The following is a 13,698-nucleotide window of genomic DNA, read 5'->3' as shown; positions in this document are numbered from 1 at the left end:
AGCGACTCATATGCACTCTTTTTGACCATGGCCGTGTTCTCGACCCACTTTGTTCGTTCGTTAAATATGTCTTCACTGTCGAGACTGCCACACGCTTCGATATGTTACCACACTACATTGCTTTTGAGTCGATCGTTGTAACGTCCCCTGCCCGTAAGCGAGAAACGCCCCTCCACCGAGATAGACCAACCGTCCAGGCAGCTCAACCTTTCCCACCCGCATCTATAGGACTGTAGTTAATGTTCATCTGTCCTATGGGCCACTTCTCTTTCGCATTTCGTATTGCAACAGGAAAAATACAGCCGTTTTGATCTTGCCGGCGATCAACTTGCGCACTGCATCGAAGACCGCTCTACCTTCTGACTCTGCTGTGGCGCCGTCGTCAACAATCTTTTCATTTCTAAAGTGCTAGACTGGTAACCCTAGCCTAGATGCACAGTACCCCAGGTCGCAAAGACGATCAGGCGTTGGATGTGTGTAGTCCGAGGCTATCCCCGTGTTAGGGGCACCTGCCCTTAGCGCTATGCGTTTTGGCGAGCGTATTATATTTCACCCTATCCTAGAATCAGCTTAATGCGTGGCGTCCTTCTAGAGGCGTCGGCAAGCACCCTGTGGTACAGCCACGTTCAGAACGCGCCATCTCTTGCTCGCCTGGCATACTGGATGAGCTATACAGACACCGAGTGCAGTCACGCCGTGCTGTCTAGTCCAATCGCAGTAAGTATGAGAGTTAATCCAGTCACTCGTCTGTGTCAAGCACAACACATACAGCACGTCAATAATCTAGATGTCAAGTCGTCATGCTAAGGCTTCACATGACAACAGACACCTCCACATAATTCTCCTAACGACCTCTGCAGCATCGTGCAACCTGGATGCTCGTCGCCGTTCTGGTGACCCTTGATACAATAACGAGAAAGACGAGACTGCCTGGTGACTATTCTTCCGCAACGAACAGATACGAAAAGGTGCCAGGTCAATACTACACGTCAATATGCATCCACCCATCGATTGATCACCTCAATAGGCATACGCCCCCATCCCTCCACCCACTGCTTCTCACACTGGTTTCCTGTACAGCTTGGCATGAAGTCCTTTGTCACGTGCCGTCGAATCCAGGGCCAGGCATGCTCTGATGCGTTGACCTCTGGTGAATGACCAGGCCACCACAGGCGCTCAATGTGATGTAGGGTCAAATAATCACGAGCAATACGTGATTTGTGAGCTGGAGCACCATCTTGGAGTAGTATACATTTAACTCCTTTCTTTTTGAGTGAATTGATCCATGGGGTGACCTCCTTGAGTGCGCCTTCATGCACGTTCCATATCTCCCTCCTCCAAATCGAAACACGACACTTCGCCGTGCAGATATACACATTCCACCGCCCACTTCCAAACACCAGCATGCTCCTCACCCAGGTGTACCTCACATCCGTCTAGCAATACCCGTATCTTCTGCAGCGCAGACTGAGCGAGACCAGTGGCCTTGCACTTGTGCGCCACCATGAGCACTCTCGCGTGGAATTCAAGGTTTGCTTTTGCTACGTCAGCGTTGTAGTACGGATCAGTTGGTGAGGCGTAACGGCCGACATAGCAAAATTCTAGGCGCGGTTCTACAGCTGCTGGGTCGGAGTTTGGTAGGACTAGGTGGTGGCTCTGTATAACAGATATTATCAGTCAATGAGTCCGAATTGTCAAATACGAGGAAGGCAACTTACGTTATACTTAGGATCATTGAGAACGTTCGCAAACCAAGGACTCGCGCAACACAGCACTTTCGGATGACCTCCAATGCGGTAGGAACCATGCGATCCGCAGAGGAGGGTTATGTCACTAGACTTGAGGTCTTTGTATAATGCCAGGTGCGGCGGGTTTGGAGGGGGTGTGCCGAACGGTGGTATAGGAAACTGCCTCTCAGATCTACTAGACCTTGGAGGCGAGCTTACCTTCATTGTGCGCGCCATGTAGCGTTTGAGATTGACAAAATAATTGTTGGTGTGTTTTCTTACGGTGTGAGCAGTTGGTCAGATGGGGGTGGGGTGGAGTATATGTATTGGCTTTGTGTCTTCGGAACGTGAGACTTGGTGCTCGTATTGTGTGAGTACGATGATGATGGCGATTGTGCATGGCGAAGGTTCCAGACAGGATGCAGATTCTAAAGTGTTCATTGTGAGGGATGCGAGACTTTGGGAGAAAGAGGGTCGAATCACCGCTGAGCGTCGAAGATCGAGAAAACGAGGTATTAACAAAGTTGCGTGAGGTAATCTGCAACCCATCCATGAACTCCGAGCCGCGTCCAGGTATTCCGGACTTGTCAAAAGTCATGCATATCCCCTCCCCGAAAAAGTCATGATGTATCGTCTCTTTTCGCAATCCTCTCTAACAGCCAACCTAGTATCCAGTCGAACCAGGCGCCTTGTCGTCCTTCTTCAAGCTGAGCAACAGTTCCCTGAAGCGCGCCTTCTCGCTTCCTGATGCTCCACCCTTTGTGCCCTTGCCGCTAAGGTCGACCAACTTAGCAATGCGCTCCCAGCTAGTTCCACCCGCAGTTGTGTCGTCTCGGTTGGCAAGGAACTCTTCGGCCTCTTTCCGTGTCTTGGCGATCTCCTTGTCCTTCTTGTTGTTGTAGTTATCGTAGAAGTCGTCAATGTTCTGCTGCGCCTCTTGGATGGTCTTGCTCTTGCGCTCGGCGGAGACCTCATCGCGGTGCTGGATCTGGAGGTCGCGGCGCTCGCGCCATTCTCGGATCACATCCGGCTCTGGCGAGTCTGATCGCTGGGGTGTGAACGAAGGTGCGGGCTGACCAGGGAGGAAGGGGAGCGTGGACCCTGTGATTGTGCCGCCAGGGGCCATGTGCTGATTCCGTCAGATCCATTCGAGCGATAGGGATACATTCGATTGCATAGTCTCTCTCCAGTGCTGCCAGCCGTCGTCACATGCCTGGCGCATCGAGGCTAGGTGCAGCGCATGCTTACCTCGTTGGTTGTGTCAATCGCAGGGAAGGAGCTCTCGAAGCCGCTCATCTCCTGTGAGCCAACGTTGGCCTGGCCGCCGAAGTCTTCACCAAGCAGGTCGTCATCACCGTCCTCGACTGTTGCCAGCTTGTCGTTTTCTGAAGCAAACTGATCCGCATCATCGCCGAGAATTGCGCGCTCACGGGAGAGGAAGTCGTCACCGGCATCATCGCCAAGGGCATCGAAGTTGGTAGCATCGCCACGGGCTTCGCTCTGACCTGGGATAGTTCAGCATCAAGCTGGAGCTCATTTGGGGGTCCAATAGTGGAGCCTACCAGCGTCGAACTCGTCTAATGAGGGAAATCGATCCGCCATATTGGATGTGATGTGTGTGCAAGATTACTGGGAGGGAGAGATGGCGGGGAAGACAGCAATTGATTGTTTACGTCGCTGGTCGATAGTTGCGCTCACTGACCGCATAGGAGAGCACCCTTGGCGTCTGGCAATCGCGGAGGCCCGGACACGTATCGCCGACTTTAGCTCGCCCCTAGCGCCCGCAGCTTCACCTTGAGCTTCCTCACATCAAACCCATCAACCACACGTCATCAGGGCATTTGTGCAGCAGACACAGGCAGTTGTTGCAGGCTGGAAAGGTGCACTTAAGCTTCTACACGGCACAAGCTATCATCAGAGTGTCCTGTTTGTAAACGTGCTCGCGTGAGCGCCTGGTTACAGTAGTGATTATTGTCAACGCGTGATACCCTCAGCATGGCCTTCACAGAGGACAGCCTCAAGGCGAAGCTATCGTCGCTCAACGAGACGCAAGATTCCATCTCCACAGTCGGCCAGTGGATCCTCTTTCACAGGTAAAGCAACTCTTCTATACAGGGCATCCTTGGTCGCGCCCACGGAGTGAACGAGCAGTTTGCCCACATCCACAGTGCAAGCACCCACAAGTCACATCATCACACTCGCGAAGCATTGCTGATCCAATGACTGTACAGACGACATGCCGAACGCATTGCAGCAGTATGGCTACAGCGTATGAAAGAATCACCACCGAACAAGAAGCTAGTTCTGATCTACCTCGCCAATGGTTAGTTGGGACCCATTGTCAACTGTTTTGACACATCAGCAAGCTTACATTTGAGCAGAAATCACCCAGACCTCGAAGATGCGCAAGAAGGAGGAGTTCCTCCGAGCATACGAACCCATCATCGTCGAAGCCACGACAGTAGCTTACAAAGGTTCACCCCACGATATCCAAAACAAGGTCAGAAGAGTCGTTGAGGTCTGGCGACAGCGACAGATTTTCAATCAGGCCACCCAGCAGGGTATCGAGAAGGCGATGAATGACATTGACTCGTCAAAATCAGTCGGTCGTAAACCAGCCCTTGGTGGAAGTCTGTTCTCAAGCTCGACAGTCCCGGCTGAGCTCACACCAGTTGCTCCTCTAGCAACATCGGTCAACAAGGCAGATCTTACAGCAAAGCCAGCAGTAGCATCAGCGAATCAAGAATATGAGAAGGTCACCAACCCCAACTACACTATTCCTTCGGCGCCTGTACACGCCGCCGGACTATCAACACTCGTAAAGAAGCTTGCAGTAGCCGAAGGCGCAGTCGCGGAGAGCATCAAAGCGCGTCAAGCGCTCATTGCCGGTCTCGAGAACCTCCTCGCAACCAACAAGTCGAAGCTCGAGCAAGACCAAGCCCAAGTCATCGACCTCAAGACCCGCAAAGACGCCATAGAAAGTCGCAAGCGCCAAGTCGAAGACGCCATTCTGCAAGGCCTCTCAGCCATCGAAACGAACAGGATCTCCGCTGCCCCCCTTACCGTCGCAACAACCTCGCCCCCCGGCCAGGACCGCCCTCAAGTCGAAGAGCTCACTCCCCCGCCCATGGAATCTTTCACTCCCCTCGGCTCACCACAGCAAGCACCCGTCCAAGCCATCGAGCCCGTCCCAGACATTGGCGACGACGTGATGCCCGAACCCGTCTCGAACCCGATCATCCCCGAGACCGCGCCTGCGCCCGGAAACACCACAACATTGCCCGGCTTCGCAACGACCATGGGCGACACCAACGTGCCGCACGACCTGCTGAAGAGCTTGCAGCATGCACGGCCAGGGCAGGAAGGGGGCGTGTATGGACAGCATTCGTATGAGACGGCGGTGAAGAAGAGGAAGATGAGTAACCAGGTTGAGGATGAGTATGCGGCGTTTGCGGGGGATGGGGATATGGATGGGATTGATAACAATTTGGGAGAGCTGATTTAGGAGGTCAGATGTGCGGCGCTGGAAGTGGCCGAGCTGTATCGCGCTTGAGGGGTATGTCAAGGCTTGACTGGTGTATAGATGTGAGTAAGCAGCAGGCTTGTTACTGAAGGATATGTAAAGTCATGCCATGCGTGATTTGTAGATATCATTATCTCGATATTGTACAATGAACATTGGTAGTATATGCCCCAATCGATCCTCTCATTCAGTCATCCATCCACTAGTCTAAGCCGGGTCACCCGTGTCCGGGTCCGTTGCTTCCTCCCTCACCTTATCCCCCGGCATCCTTCTACTCCTCTCAATCTCCTCAAACGTCCTCTGCCCCTCCTCAGTCGTCGCATCAATAACACCCTGCTCCACACTCAACATCCCCCCTTCACCCAACTTCTCCACCACCTCCTCTGCCTCCTCGACACTCATCTTCGCCAAAACCTTGTTAATCTCCTCCAGCTTGCCCGTCTCCAGGGCTCGTTGCAAGCCTGGTGGAAACGTCTCGAAGATGCCGCGCGCCATGATCTCGATCTCGCGCTCGCGCGGGTCTTCGGCCGTCGACTTCTCGGGCGGGACTTGGATGTTGATTGTGGTGCCTGGGTCGACGGCGTGGAGTTGGATTTGCTCGACGCCCTCAGCTCCCGCGGGGTTCTCGGCGCGCTCTTTGAGGATCTCAGCGGCGCGCGTCTTGATCCTGTGATAGGTCTGATCTACATCATCGTTGAACATTTTGCTCGCCTGGTGGTCCTTGGACTGTATGCGCTTGAAGAACAATTCCACGCCCTGGCGCCCACCGAGTTGTCGGCAGTACTGCAGCAGCAGGCCTTGGTGCACGCATTGCCGGGCGTGTTTGGGCTTGCCGTCGAGTTCGGAGTTGAAGGCCTCGACGAGCAGGCCGTCGGTTTCGGATTCTTTTAGAATCTCAGAGTGTTGCATGAGGAATTGGAGGCAGGCGTACCAGTCACCTGCTTTTATGGCGGCGAACTTCTTGGCGAGCGGGGAAGCTTCGACGTTGTCGTCGTCGGCGGCGGCGGTGCCTTCTTCGATGTCGGCGTCTGCGCCCGAGTCGCCTGTGTCGGTGCGTGTGGCTTCAGGGCGCTTGGGGGCATTGAGCAGTTCGACAGTTTCTGTTTTCGATGTGGATGAGGATGCTGTGGCGGGCTTCTTCTGGTCCCCCTTCATAACGGCGGAGTGGCTGAAGCCTTCCTTGATGTCGTCGCTTGTGATGTGCCTCTTCTCTTCCTTCTCGAGCTCTGCCAGCTTCGCGAGTAACTGCTTCTGGAGGTCCTCTACTCGCTCCTTCTCCTTGTGTAGTCCTGCAATGAACTGATCGTACCGCGAATCCGTGCTCTTGCTTGCGTCGATTTCCTTCTTCACAATGTCCACCATGCTGGCCATCATCTGGGGATATGTAGGCTTGTCCTTGATGTGCTCATGCACGCCCTCAGGTGGTGGCGGTGGTGCGTTCTCCTGCATGTCCAGCATGCTCTCCATCATCGCCTGAAATACCAGTTGGTCTTCGTTTGCTCCATCTGCGAGCTTATCCTTATGTGACTTCAAGGCTGTGAGTAGGCGGTCGATGCGCGTGGTGAGGCCATCGTTGATTATGCGCTCGTACTTGAGTGTCTTGATTTGGTGTCGCCTGTGGTCACGCTCTTGGTGAATCTGGGCCTGCTTTGCGCGAATGAAGGACTTCTTGTCGACGTTTGGGTGCACTTCGATGTCGCTGTCATCTGAGAGCTCGAGAGCATCCTACAGTCGTCAGTAGCTGTGAGAGAAAGGAAGTTGTGTTATTAAACGCACCCATTTGCTGTAGTTGATCACCATGTTGTCTGATCTCTTCTATGTGTGGTGTATGGCTGATATGTGGCGCTGTTCAAGGCTGCACACTGTTTGGAGGACTTCGCGGGGTCTGGTGGGATGTTCAAGCAAGTGGGGCACTTCCGCGAGAAGCTTCGAGCCGCTTTAGCACAGCTCTATCATCATTCTTACAACCACCGTCATCAGCTCTTGCACCCAAACATGATGGGGTTCTGATACTGTTGGGTAAATACCATCAGTCCAGCAGCCCGTTGATACACGATGGATGCCTCTTGCGCCTGTGGCGCCGTTAGATTCACAATACCCACCCCAGCACCTCTCATGCTCTACCACTGTCGCTGCCTCGATTGTTGCAAACAGTCAGCAAGCGCCTTTGGCACCGCTGCCATATTTCCCTTTTTTCGGCTTCCTGATAATGACTTGACCACCCAACGATGCTTCTTCTGCAGAGGCTGTGGCAGCCGGATTATGCATATGTACATTCTTGACCAAGGAAGTCCGGATGCTGTAACTATCAAAGGAGGTCTGATCGAGGACCTGGACTGGACAGGGGGAACCGAGCTGTTCTGCAGAAGCGCGGTTGTGCCGCTCCCTGAAGGAGCAGAGAGGTTTGAGGCAGAGCCCACCGACTGATCGTTCACATTAGGGACATGCAGGAAGGCATCTGGAACAAGGAAGCGCAATCCAAAAGTCTCGAATAGGAGGACCTCTACCAGGCGCTCTGAAACACTCAGGTTGCGGCCTTTGCAAGCAAGATTGAGCGAGTTTGCGTGCTTTTACATCCGTTCGCGCAATGAGTAGAAGATATATCAAGACCCATCCTCGTCCATCACAGCTCAGCATCGACACGTCGGCTATCAACCTTCAGTCGCGCCTCCATAGCAGACCTCGACTGATGAGGTCTGCCTGCAAATATTGGCCGAGACCTTCTTTTGCAGTGCAATCAGGCCGACCCTGCACTCGCTGACGCCGCCGGAACCACGACTCACGTTTTCCCAGGTATCAAACAGCAGGATTGCACGCTTGTGATCACTGCCAATTACTGCTGTCATCGCCAGCATTACATGGGGCGGCATCCGATATGAAGTCAATCTATTCTCCGGCACAGCACCCGGTAGTCTCTAGACGAGATCACGTGGGATCTACGAACTGAGACGTCTTCCAAGCATTGAGGGAAAAACACCAATGAAAGCCGGCTAAGGATGCTCCTGCCACGAGCCACGTGCTGTTTCACGACTCTACCATGTTTCAGTTCCAGCCGCTGTCAAGATCGTTTCGGTCTGTCGGTCAACCCCACACGCACTGATTGCAGCTGCCATAGACAGTCTCGCTTCCGGAACCCGGGACAGCACAGAGACAGCTCGATGCAGCTTACAGTCTCTTGTCACGGAGCTTGTGTTCGGACGCTTGGACGACTTGTGGGGATACCAAGAAGCATCTGCCGTTAGCGCGTTTCGACCAATCTAACCGCTGTCCTTCATGATCTCCAGCAGGCATTGCCATCATGGAAGTTTCAAACAGCGTGGTACACGGCGTTGACTTGACTCCTGGAATAAAAAGATGAACACTATAAAGTTGACAGTCTCGCGCAATCTATTTCGGCTCTCTAGGTCATCCAGTACCGAAGCATCGCATTCATTCGTTTCTTCTTAAGCTTTCCCAGCTTATATTCATTCGCTTCTTCACTCGCTACCAATTCTTCATACGCCGGATCGTACATTTGCCCACACTTTCACAATGAAGTACATTGCTGCTGCTCTCGCCTTCGCCACGGCCGTTGCCGGTCACGGCTATGTCAACAACGCCACCATCGGCAACAAGGCCTACACCTTCTACCAACCTTACCAGGACCCGTACACGAGCCCTGTTCCCCAGCGTATCTCCCGTGAGATCCAGGGCAACGGCCCGGTCCAGGATGTAACCTCTGCCGATCTTCAGTGCGGTGGCTACACCGAGGGTGGCATCGTTGGCTCGAAGCCTGCTGCGCTTCACGCTGAGGTTGCTGCTGGCTCCGAAGTCGACCTCTACTGGACCCTCTGGCCCGATAGCCACGTTGGTCCCACCGTCACCTACATGGCCAAGTGCCCTGATGCTGGTTGCAACAACTACATGCCCAACAACACGTACAGTTCCCCTCAACACGCACTACAATTCTATCTTTACTAACAGCACTGCAGCGCCGTCTGGTTCAAGGTACAGCAAACCGGCCGCACCGGCACCTCCAACACCTGGGGCGCCACTCCCCTCATGAAGGCCGGCGGCGTCGTCACCTACACGGTCCCCAGCTGCATCCCCTCCGGCAACTACCTCGTTCGCCACGAGATCATCGCGCTGCACGCCGCTTACTCTTACCCCGGTGCCCAGTTCTACCCTGGCTGCCATCAGCTCAAGGTCACCGGTGGCGGCAGCAAGACCCCAACTGGTCTCGTTGCTTTCCCTGGTGCTTATAAGGGAACTGATGCTGGTATCACTTACGATGCGTACAAAGCCCAGACTTACACTGTTCCTGGACCGGCTCTGTTCACTTGCTAGATGTAGTATGTGAAGGTTGATGCATGAGAGAAGTTGAGCTTCATTGTAGATATTTGCTTCGTACACTCCTATTGCCATGAATGCGATGTATGCATCTGCCATGATTCTTTCCATTTTTGCTGTGCATGTCTGTGCGTGCTCCTGCCAAGTTATTCTTGTTACTCCAACCACGACTTACAAACATGATCAAACACCATCTCAAGAGTGCTGGGACCGAACAGCCAACCACGTACAGCACATCAGTCAGATGTGCAGAAACAGAGCCAGCAACGTACCAAGGCATGAGCAGAAGTTCGAGCGGATGCTCTATGGGTTGATAGCCGATGGTTAGTGAGCAGCGACCTGCGACCAGGTGCAAACAGAAGTCGCTAACACAGCATAGTGGGATCAAACATGTCAAAAAGTCACTGACCTTCAACAAGACCTCATCTGAACTTCAAGAGCCAATGTGCCTTCGAAACACTCAGTTCACTGCATACAGGCGGTTTCCAGTTCCCATAAATATGCCTCTGTCCTCAGCCCACGAGCATCGAATCGCCTCGAAACGCCCAGCATTACCACAAGAGGATCTCAGCCGCAATCATGTCGTCCAACGAATCTTCTTCTGACGGCAAGAGCAACGCAGTTGCGCAGATGGACGATGCCAACGATCATGTTCAAGATGAGGTACAGACCCAGCAATCACCGCCTCACGCAAGGTCCCACTTGGATATCCTAGATCACTTCAACGCCAATTTGGGCTTGATCAATAGGCTCGCCCCGAACTTTTCAGCATGTCATCACTGACGCAGTTTTTAGGTGATCGACAATCAAGCGCTCTTCGATGTAGTCATCTGGTACGGCGACGGAGACGGAGACGTTTTGCGTGGCCATCGTGTAGCCCTTGCAAGTGCCTCCTTCTAGTCAAGAACGCATTTGAGCCTGGTTTCGCCGTAAGCAAACACTTTTCATTGCACCATGAGAAATATCTAACATACGGTAGGAAGCAACATTATCGACCATCACACGTCATGGCGACAAGCCAGAGGCACTACGGACTATGCTGACGGCATGCTACATGCCTGGCTTCAAGTATGTGGTTAATTGCAACGTGACTTCACATTGCTTCACATCTTAGTCTAAGTCGTAGTAGACAAGTATGATGCGCCTCACATCAAGTACTGGGCTTCAACTTACGCCATCTCGCATCTAACAGCATTTCTGGACCATATTCAAGCTGAACCAAAAAAGGCTAAGGCCCCGTTGCAGAAGCTCCTGGCCAGCACAACCGCCACTGTGTACGATGCCACTGGTCATGTCGCAGAATCCGATTTGCTGCGGTGTGGGATCCTCAAGCTCGTTCTCAATCATCCTGTCACGACTCCCTGGGTCAACCCAGCATCCTTGCATGGGAAGTTACACGCATCACTGATCTAATTCCAGCCTTCGGGCGGGACATGTTCGTTAGAATGGCCACAATGACAGCTGTATTTTCAGAAGTCTCGAACATCCAGGTCGTTGAGATGACAAAGTGCCCTGACTGCGGGTTTCAGCGTTGGATGGCGCGAGGCGATGTCGGCGGAAAGTGTGGAGGATGCGGCTTTGCGCGAAACTGGAAAGACCGTGTGGTGAGGAAGATGTACCGGACTCCACTATACTCATATCCACGTCCTCAGGCCCAGATTCACGCCCCTCCGCGTCCCTGAGAGATATAGCCACCATCGGTGGAATAAGCTGCACACAGCTATGGCGACAGGGCGATCGAAAAGAGTGAACAGATCGTCGTTGGTAGGGACTGCATTCAGAAGAGGACGGACTGGTAAGAAAGGGACTAGGGAATTTGGAAGTGATCGAGTAGCCCTACTCTGCGGGCTTATATATTGCTGTCACATACCCCTCAATACGTAGATTACGACTACAATGCATACTTAGAAGTCTTCCTGTATATGTCCGCTTGATTTTGGTTTACATTCTGCATTGTTAGCTCATCTTTGCTAGTATAACAATTATTATCTGTTCTCTTCCCATGCTTTCTTCTGTTTGCGTGGAGAAAACAATAATCGGTGTTTCGGTATCTATGGTGTTGACTTCAGGAATGGAGTAGTGAAAGCATGTTGCAGGAGGAACGTTAAATTGAGAGGGTATAGTTCACTGATGAGTTCTGTTTGCTGCGACAGTGAGAAGCCTAAGCGTGCTACGAGGTCGTTCACCAATACAAGACCACCATATGCTATGTCATGACAATCGTGAAAGAGAAGAAGGGGATATCAGTCTAATGCTAAGGAGGGAACAATCGGTTCGACAAATGACGATCACGACTCAGACTCCTTGGTGCGCATAAGCAGATCCTGCTTGTTCTCGTCGTGTGTCTCGACCGCTGTCGCCGGGTCGGACTCCTTGTCTTTTGTGGGAACGGTGTCCTCCTTGACATTGGCAGTCTCTGCCATGTCGTCCTGAACGGCGGAGGTGTCCTCGACCTTGGGTGTGTTGAAGCGCACCTTGCGATCGGCGGTTTGCGAGATTCTCCTAAGCTCATTGACGAACGACTCGCCCCACCAGGCACTGGTGTACTTCCTGACGTACTTCGACAGCTTCTGGTAGTTGAGATTGCGCTGCTCGTCGCCCATGGTGACGGCGTCGTGGATGGAATCGGCCAGTTCCTCTGTGTTCCAGGGGTTGACGATCAAGCTGCCGTTCAAGCTCTGTGCGGCACCGGTGAACTCGGACAAGATCATGACGCCGTGGCGCTTCTCTTGTGTTGCAATGTACTCGTAGGACACCAAGTTCATGCCGTCTCTTGTCGAGGAAACAAGGCAGACATCGGAAACGGAGTAGAGAGCGATCAGCTCGTCGAATGAGACCGACTTGTGCATGAAGTGAATCGGCATGAACTCGACGGTGCCGAACTTGCCGTTGATGCGGCCGACCAACTCGTTGACGACGGCGCGGAGGTTCTGGTACTCCTCGACGTCTTGTCGAGAGGGAACGGCGACTTGTACGAGGACGACCTTGCCGATCCACTCAGGGTGCTCGGTGAGGAAGACTTCAAGAGCATGCAGCTTCTGCGGTACACCCTTGATGTAATCCAGACGGTCAACACCGACAATGAGCTTGACGCCTTGAAACTTCTTCTCAAGCGCTGCGATACGCTCCTGGACCTTGGGCTTCTGCAGGCCCTCGTCGAACTTCTCGGGGTCGATACCGATAGGGAAAGCGCCGACCGTAACGACCTTGCCCTGGAACTCGACACCGTTCGGTGTTGTAGCAAGACCCCTACCAGAGTTAGTATATGCGTCGAACTCTTTGTGTGGACATACTTACAGTATACGCGAGCAACTGCTCAGGAAGTGACGAGCGTAGTCGTATGTGTGGAACCCAATCAAGTCGCAGTGGAGTACACCAAGCAGGATCTCATTACGGACGGGAAGAATGCGGTAGATCTCGGAAGAGGGGAAGGGTGTGTGGAGGAAGAAGCCAATCTTGACGTTCTTCTTAGTGTTACCGATCTCTTCGCGCAGCATGGCAGGCATAAGCATCAGGTGGTAGTCATGGACCCAGACCATATCGTTGTCCTGAACGTCCTTTGCTACAGCCTTTGCAAACAAGCGATTGGCCTCGGTGTATCCCTCCCATGCCGACTCGTCGAAGGTGATCTCACCGGGGTGGTAGTGGAAGAGCGGCCACATGATGGCGTCTGTGGGCGGACGTTAGCTTTGCTGAACTATCCAAATACTTGTTCCATGGTGCACTGACTTGAGAAGCCGTTGTAGTGACGGTCTGCGAGCTCGTCGTCGAGCATGATGGGTACAGCGTTGTACTCGCTCTTAAGCTGATCCTTGAGGCCTGTAACCTCATCGTCTGGGACTTCTAGGCCGGGCCAACCATACCACTGGAAAGTGGTGGTTTTTGACAGACCACTCAGACCACTGACCAGTCCTCCCGAGGACATGGACATCTCGTACTTGCCCTCATCTGCGCGTTTGATGGTGATGGGCAGACGGTTGGAGACAAGGAGGAGGCGGCCCTCGTTCTGCTTCTCCCTCACCAGCTTCGTAGGTGTGTCCGACGACATCGTTGTGTTTGGTATATATGGCGTTCGAGGTGAGGAGGGGCGTCTAGGTTAGATGGCCGGGGGGGGGGGGG

General features: G+C 53.2%; 8 protein-coding genes across 8 annotated transcripts; 4 read left to right on the top strand and 4 right to left on the bottom strand.

Moving 5' to 3' along the window:
• Positions 1-555: 555 nt before the first annotated feature.
• On the bottom strand, positions 556-1,964 carry BU25DRAFT_479034 (uncharacterized protein; the record flags this gene model as incomplete). The annotated part of the gene is made up of 3 exons (XM_033711016.1): positions 556-1,309; positions 1,431-1,656; positions 1,719-1,964. The coding sequence occupies 3 exons, from the start codon at positions 1,962-1,964 to the stop codon at positions 990-992; spliced, it is 792 nt and encodes a 263-aa protein (XP_033565661.1). The 3' UTR covers positions 556-989.
• Positions 1,965-2,391: 427 nt separating this feature from the next.
• BU25DRAFT_428409 (uncharacterized protein) lies at positions 2,392-3,329 on the bottom strand (the record flags this gene model as incomplete). Its single annotated transcript, XM_033708506.1, has 3 exons — positions 2,392-2,856; positions 2,976-3,232; positions 3,290-3,329. 3 exons carry the CDS (start codon positions 3,327-3,329, stop codon positions 2,392-2,394), a joined length of 762 nt encoding a protein of 253 aa, XP_033565660.1.
• A 208-nt stretch (positions 3,330-3,537) lies between these two features.
• BU25DRAFT_359787 (DUF618-domain-containing protein) lies at positions 3,538-5,410 on the top strand. Its single transcript, XM_033703649.1, has 3 exons — positions 3,538-3,820; positions 3,959-4,050; positions 4,109-5,410. The coding sequence occupies exons 1-3, from the start codon at positions 3,723-3,725 to the stop codon at positions 5,230-5,232; spliced, it is 1,314 nt and encodes a 437-aa protein (XP_033565659.1). The 5' UTR covers positions 3,538-3,722; the 3' UTR covers positions 5,233-5,410.
• BU25DRAFT_488063 (uncharacterized protein) lies at positions 5,373-7,122 on the bottom strand. The gene is made up of 2 exons (XM_033711318.1): positions 7,027-7,122; positions 5,373-6,975 (listed from the first exon to the last, which is right to left on the bottom strand). The coding sequence occupies exons 1-2, from the start codon at positions 7,048-7,050 to the stop codon at positions 5,458-5,460; spliced, it is 1,542 nt and encodes a 513-aa protein (XP_033565658.1). The 5' UTR covers positions 7,051-7,122; the 3' UTR covers positions 5,373-5,457.
• A 168-nt stretch (positions 7,123-7,290) lies between these two features.
• Positions 7,291-7,763, top strand: BU25DRAFT_407111 (uncharacterized protein). The gene has a single exon (XM_033705457.1). The coding sequence runs from the start codon at positions 7,306-7,308 to the stop codon at positions 7,675-7,677; it is 372 nt and encodes a 123-aa protein (XP_033565657.1). The 5' UTR covers positions 7,291-7,305; the 3' UTR covers positions 7,678-7,763.
• A 365-nt stretch (positions 7,764-8,128) lies between these two features.
• On the top strand, positions 8,129-8,612 carry BU25DRAFT_187946 (uncharacterized protein). Its single transcript, XM_033700978.1, has one exon. The coding sequence runs from the start codon at positions 8,247-8,249 to the stop codon at positions 8,490-8,492; it is 246 nt and encodes an 81-aa protein (XP_033565656.1). The 5' UTR covers positions 8,129-8,246; the 3' UTR covers positions 8,493-8,612.
• A 169-nt stretch (positions 8,613-8,781) lies between these two features.
• On the top strand, positions 8,782-9,576 carry BU25DRAFT_454912 (lytic polysaccharide monooxygenase; the record flags this gene model as incomplete). The annotated part of the gene is made up of 2 exons (XM_033709907.1): positions 8,782-9,167; positions 9,222-9,576. 2 exons carry the CDS (start codon positions 8,782-8,784, stop codon positions 9,574-9,576), a joined length of 741 nt encoding a protein of 246 aa, XP_033565655.1.
• Positions 9,577-11,427: 1,851 nt separating this feature from the next.
• BU25DRAFT_384773 (glycosyltransferase family 20 protein) lies at positions 11,428-13,698 on the bottom strand. The gene is made up of 3 exons (XM_033704337.1): positions 13,309-13,698; positions 12,877-13,249; positions 11,428-12,828 (listed from the first exon to the last, which is right to left on the bottom strand). The coding sequence occupies exons 1-3, from the start codon at positions 13,625-13,627 to the stop codon at positions 11,868-11,870; spliced, it is 1,653 nt and encodes a 550-aa protein (XP_033565654.1). The 5' UTR covers positions 13,628-13,698; the 3' UTR covers positions 11,428-11,867.

Source organism: Macroventuria anomochaeta, assembly GCF_010093625.1.
Source record: "Macroventuria anomochaeta strain CBS 525.71 unplaced genomic scaffold BU25scaffold_4, whole genome shotgun sequence".
NCBI lineage: Eukaryota > Fungi > Ascomycota > Dothideomycetes > Pleosporales > Didymellaceae > Macroventuria > Macroventuria anomochaeta.
This window is presented reverse-complemented; position numbering and strand designations above follow the sequence as displayed.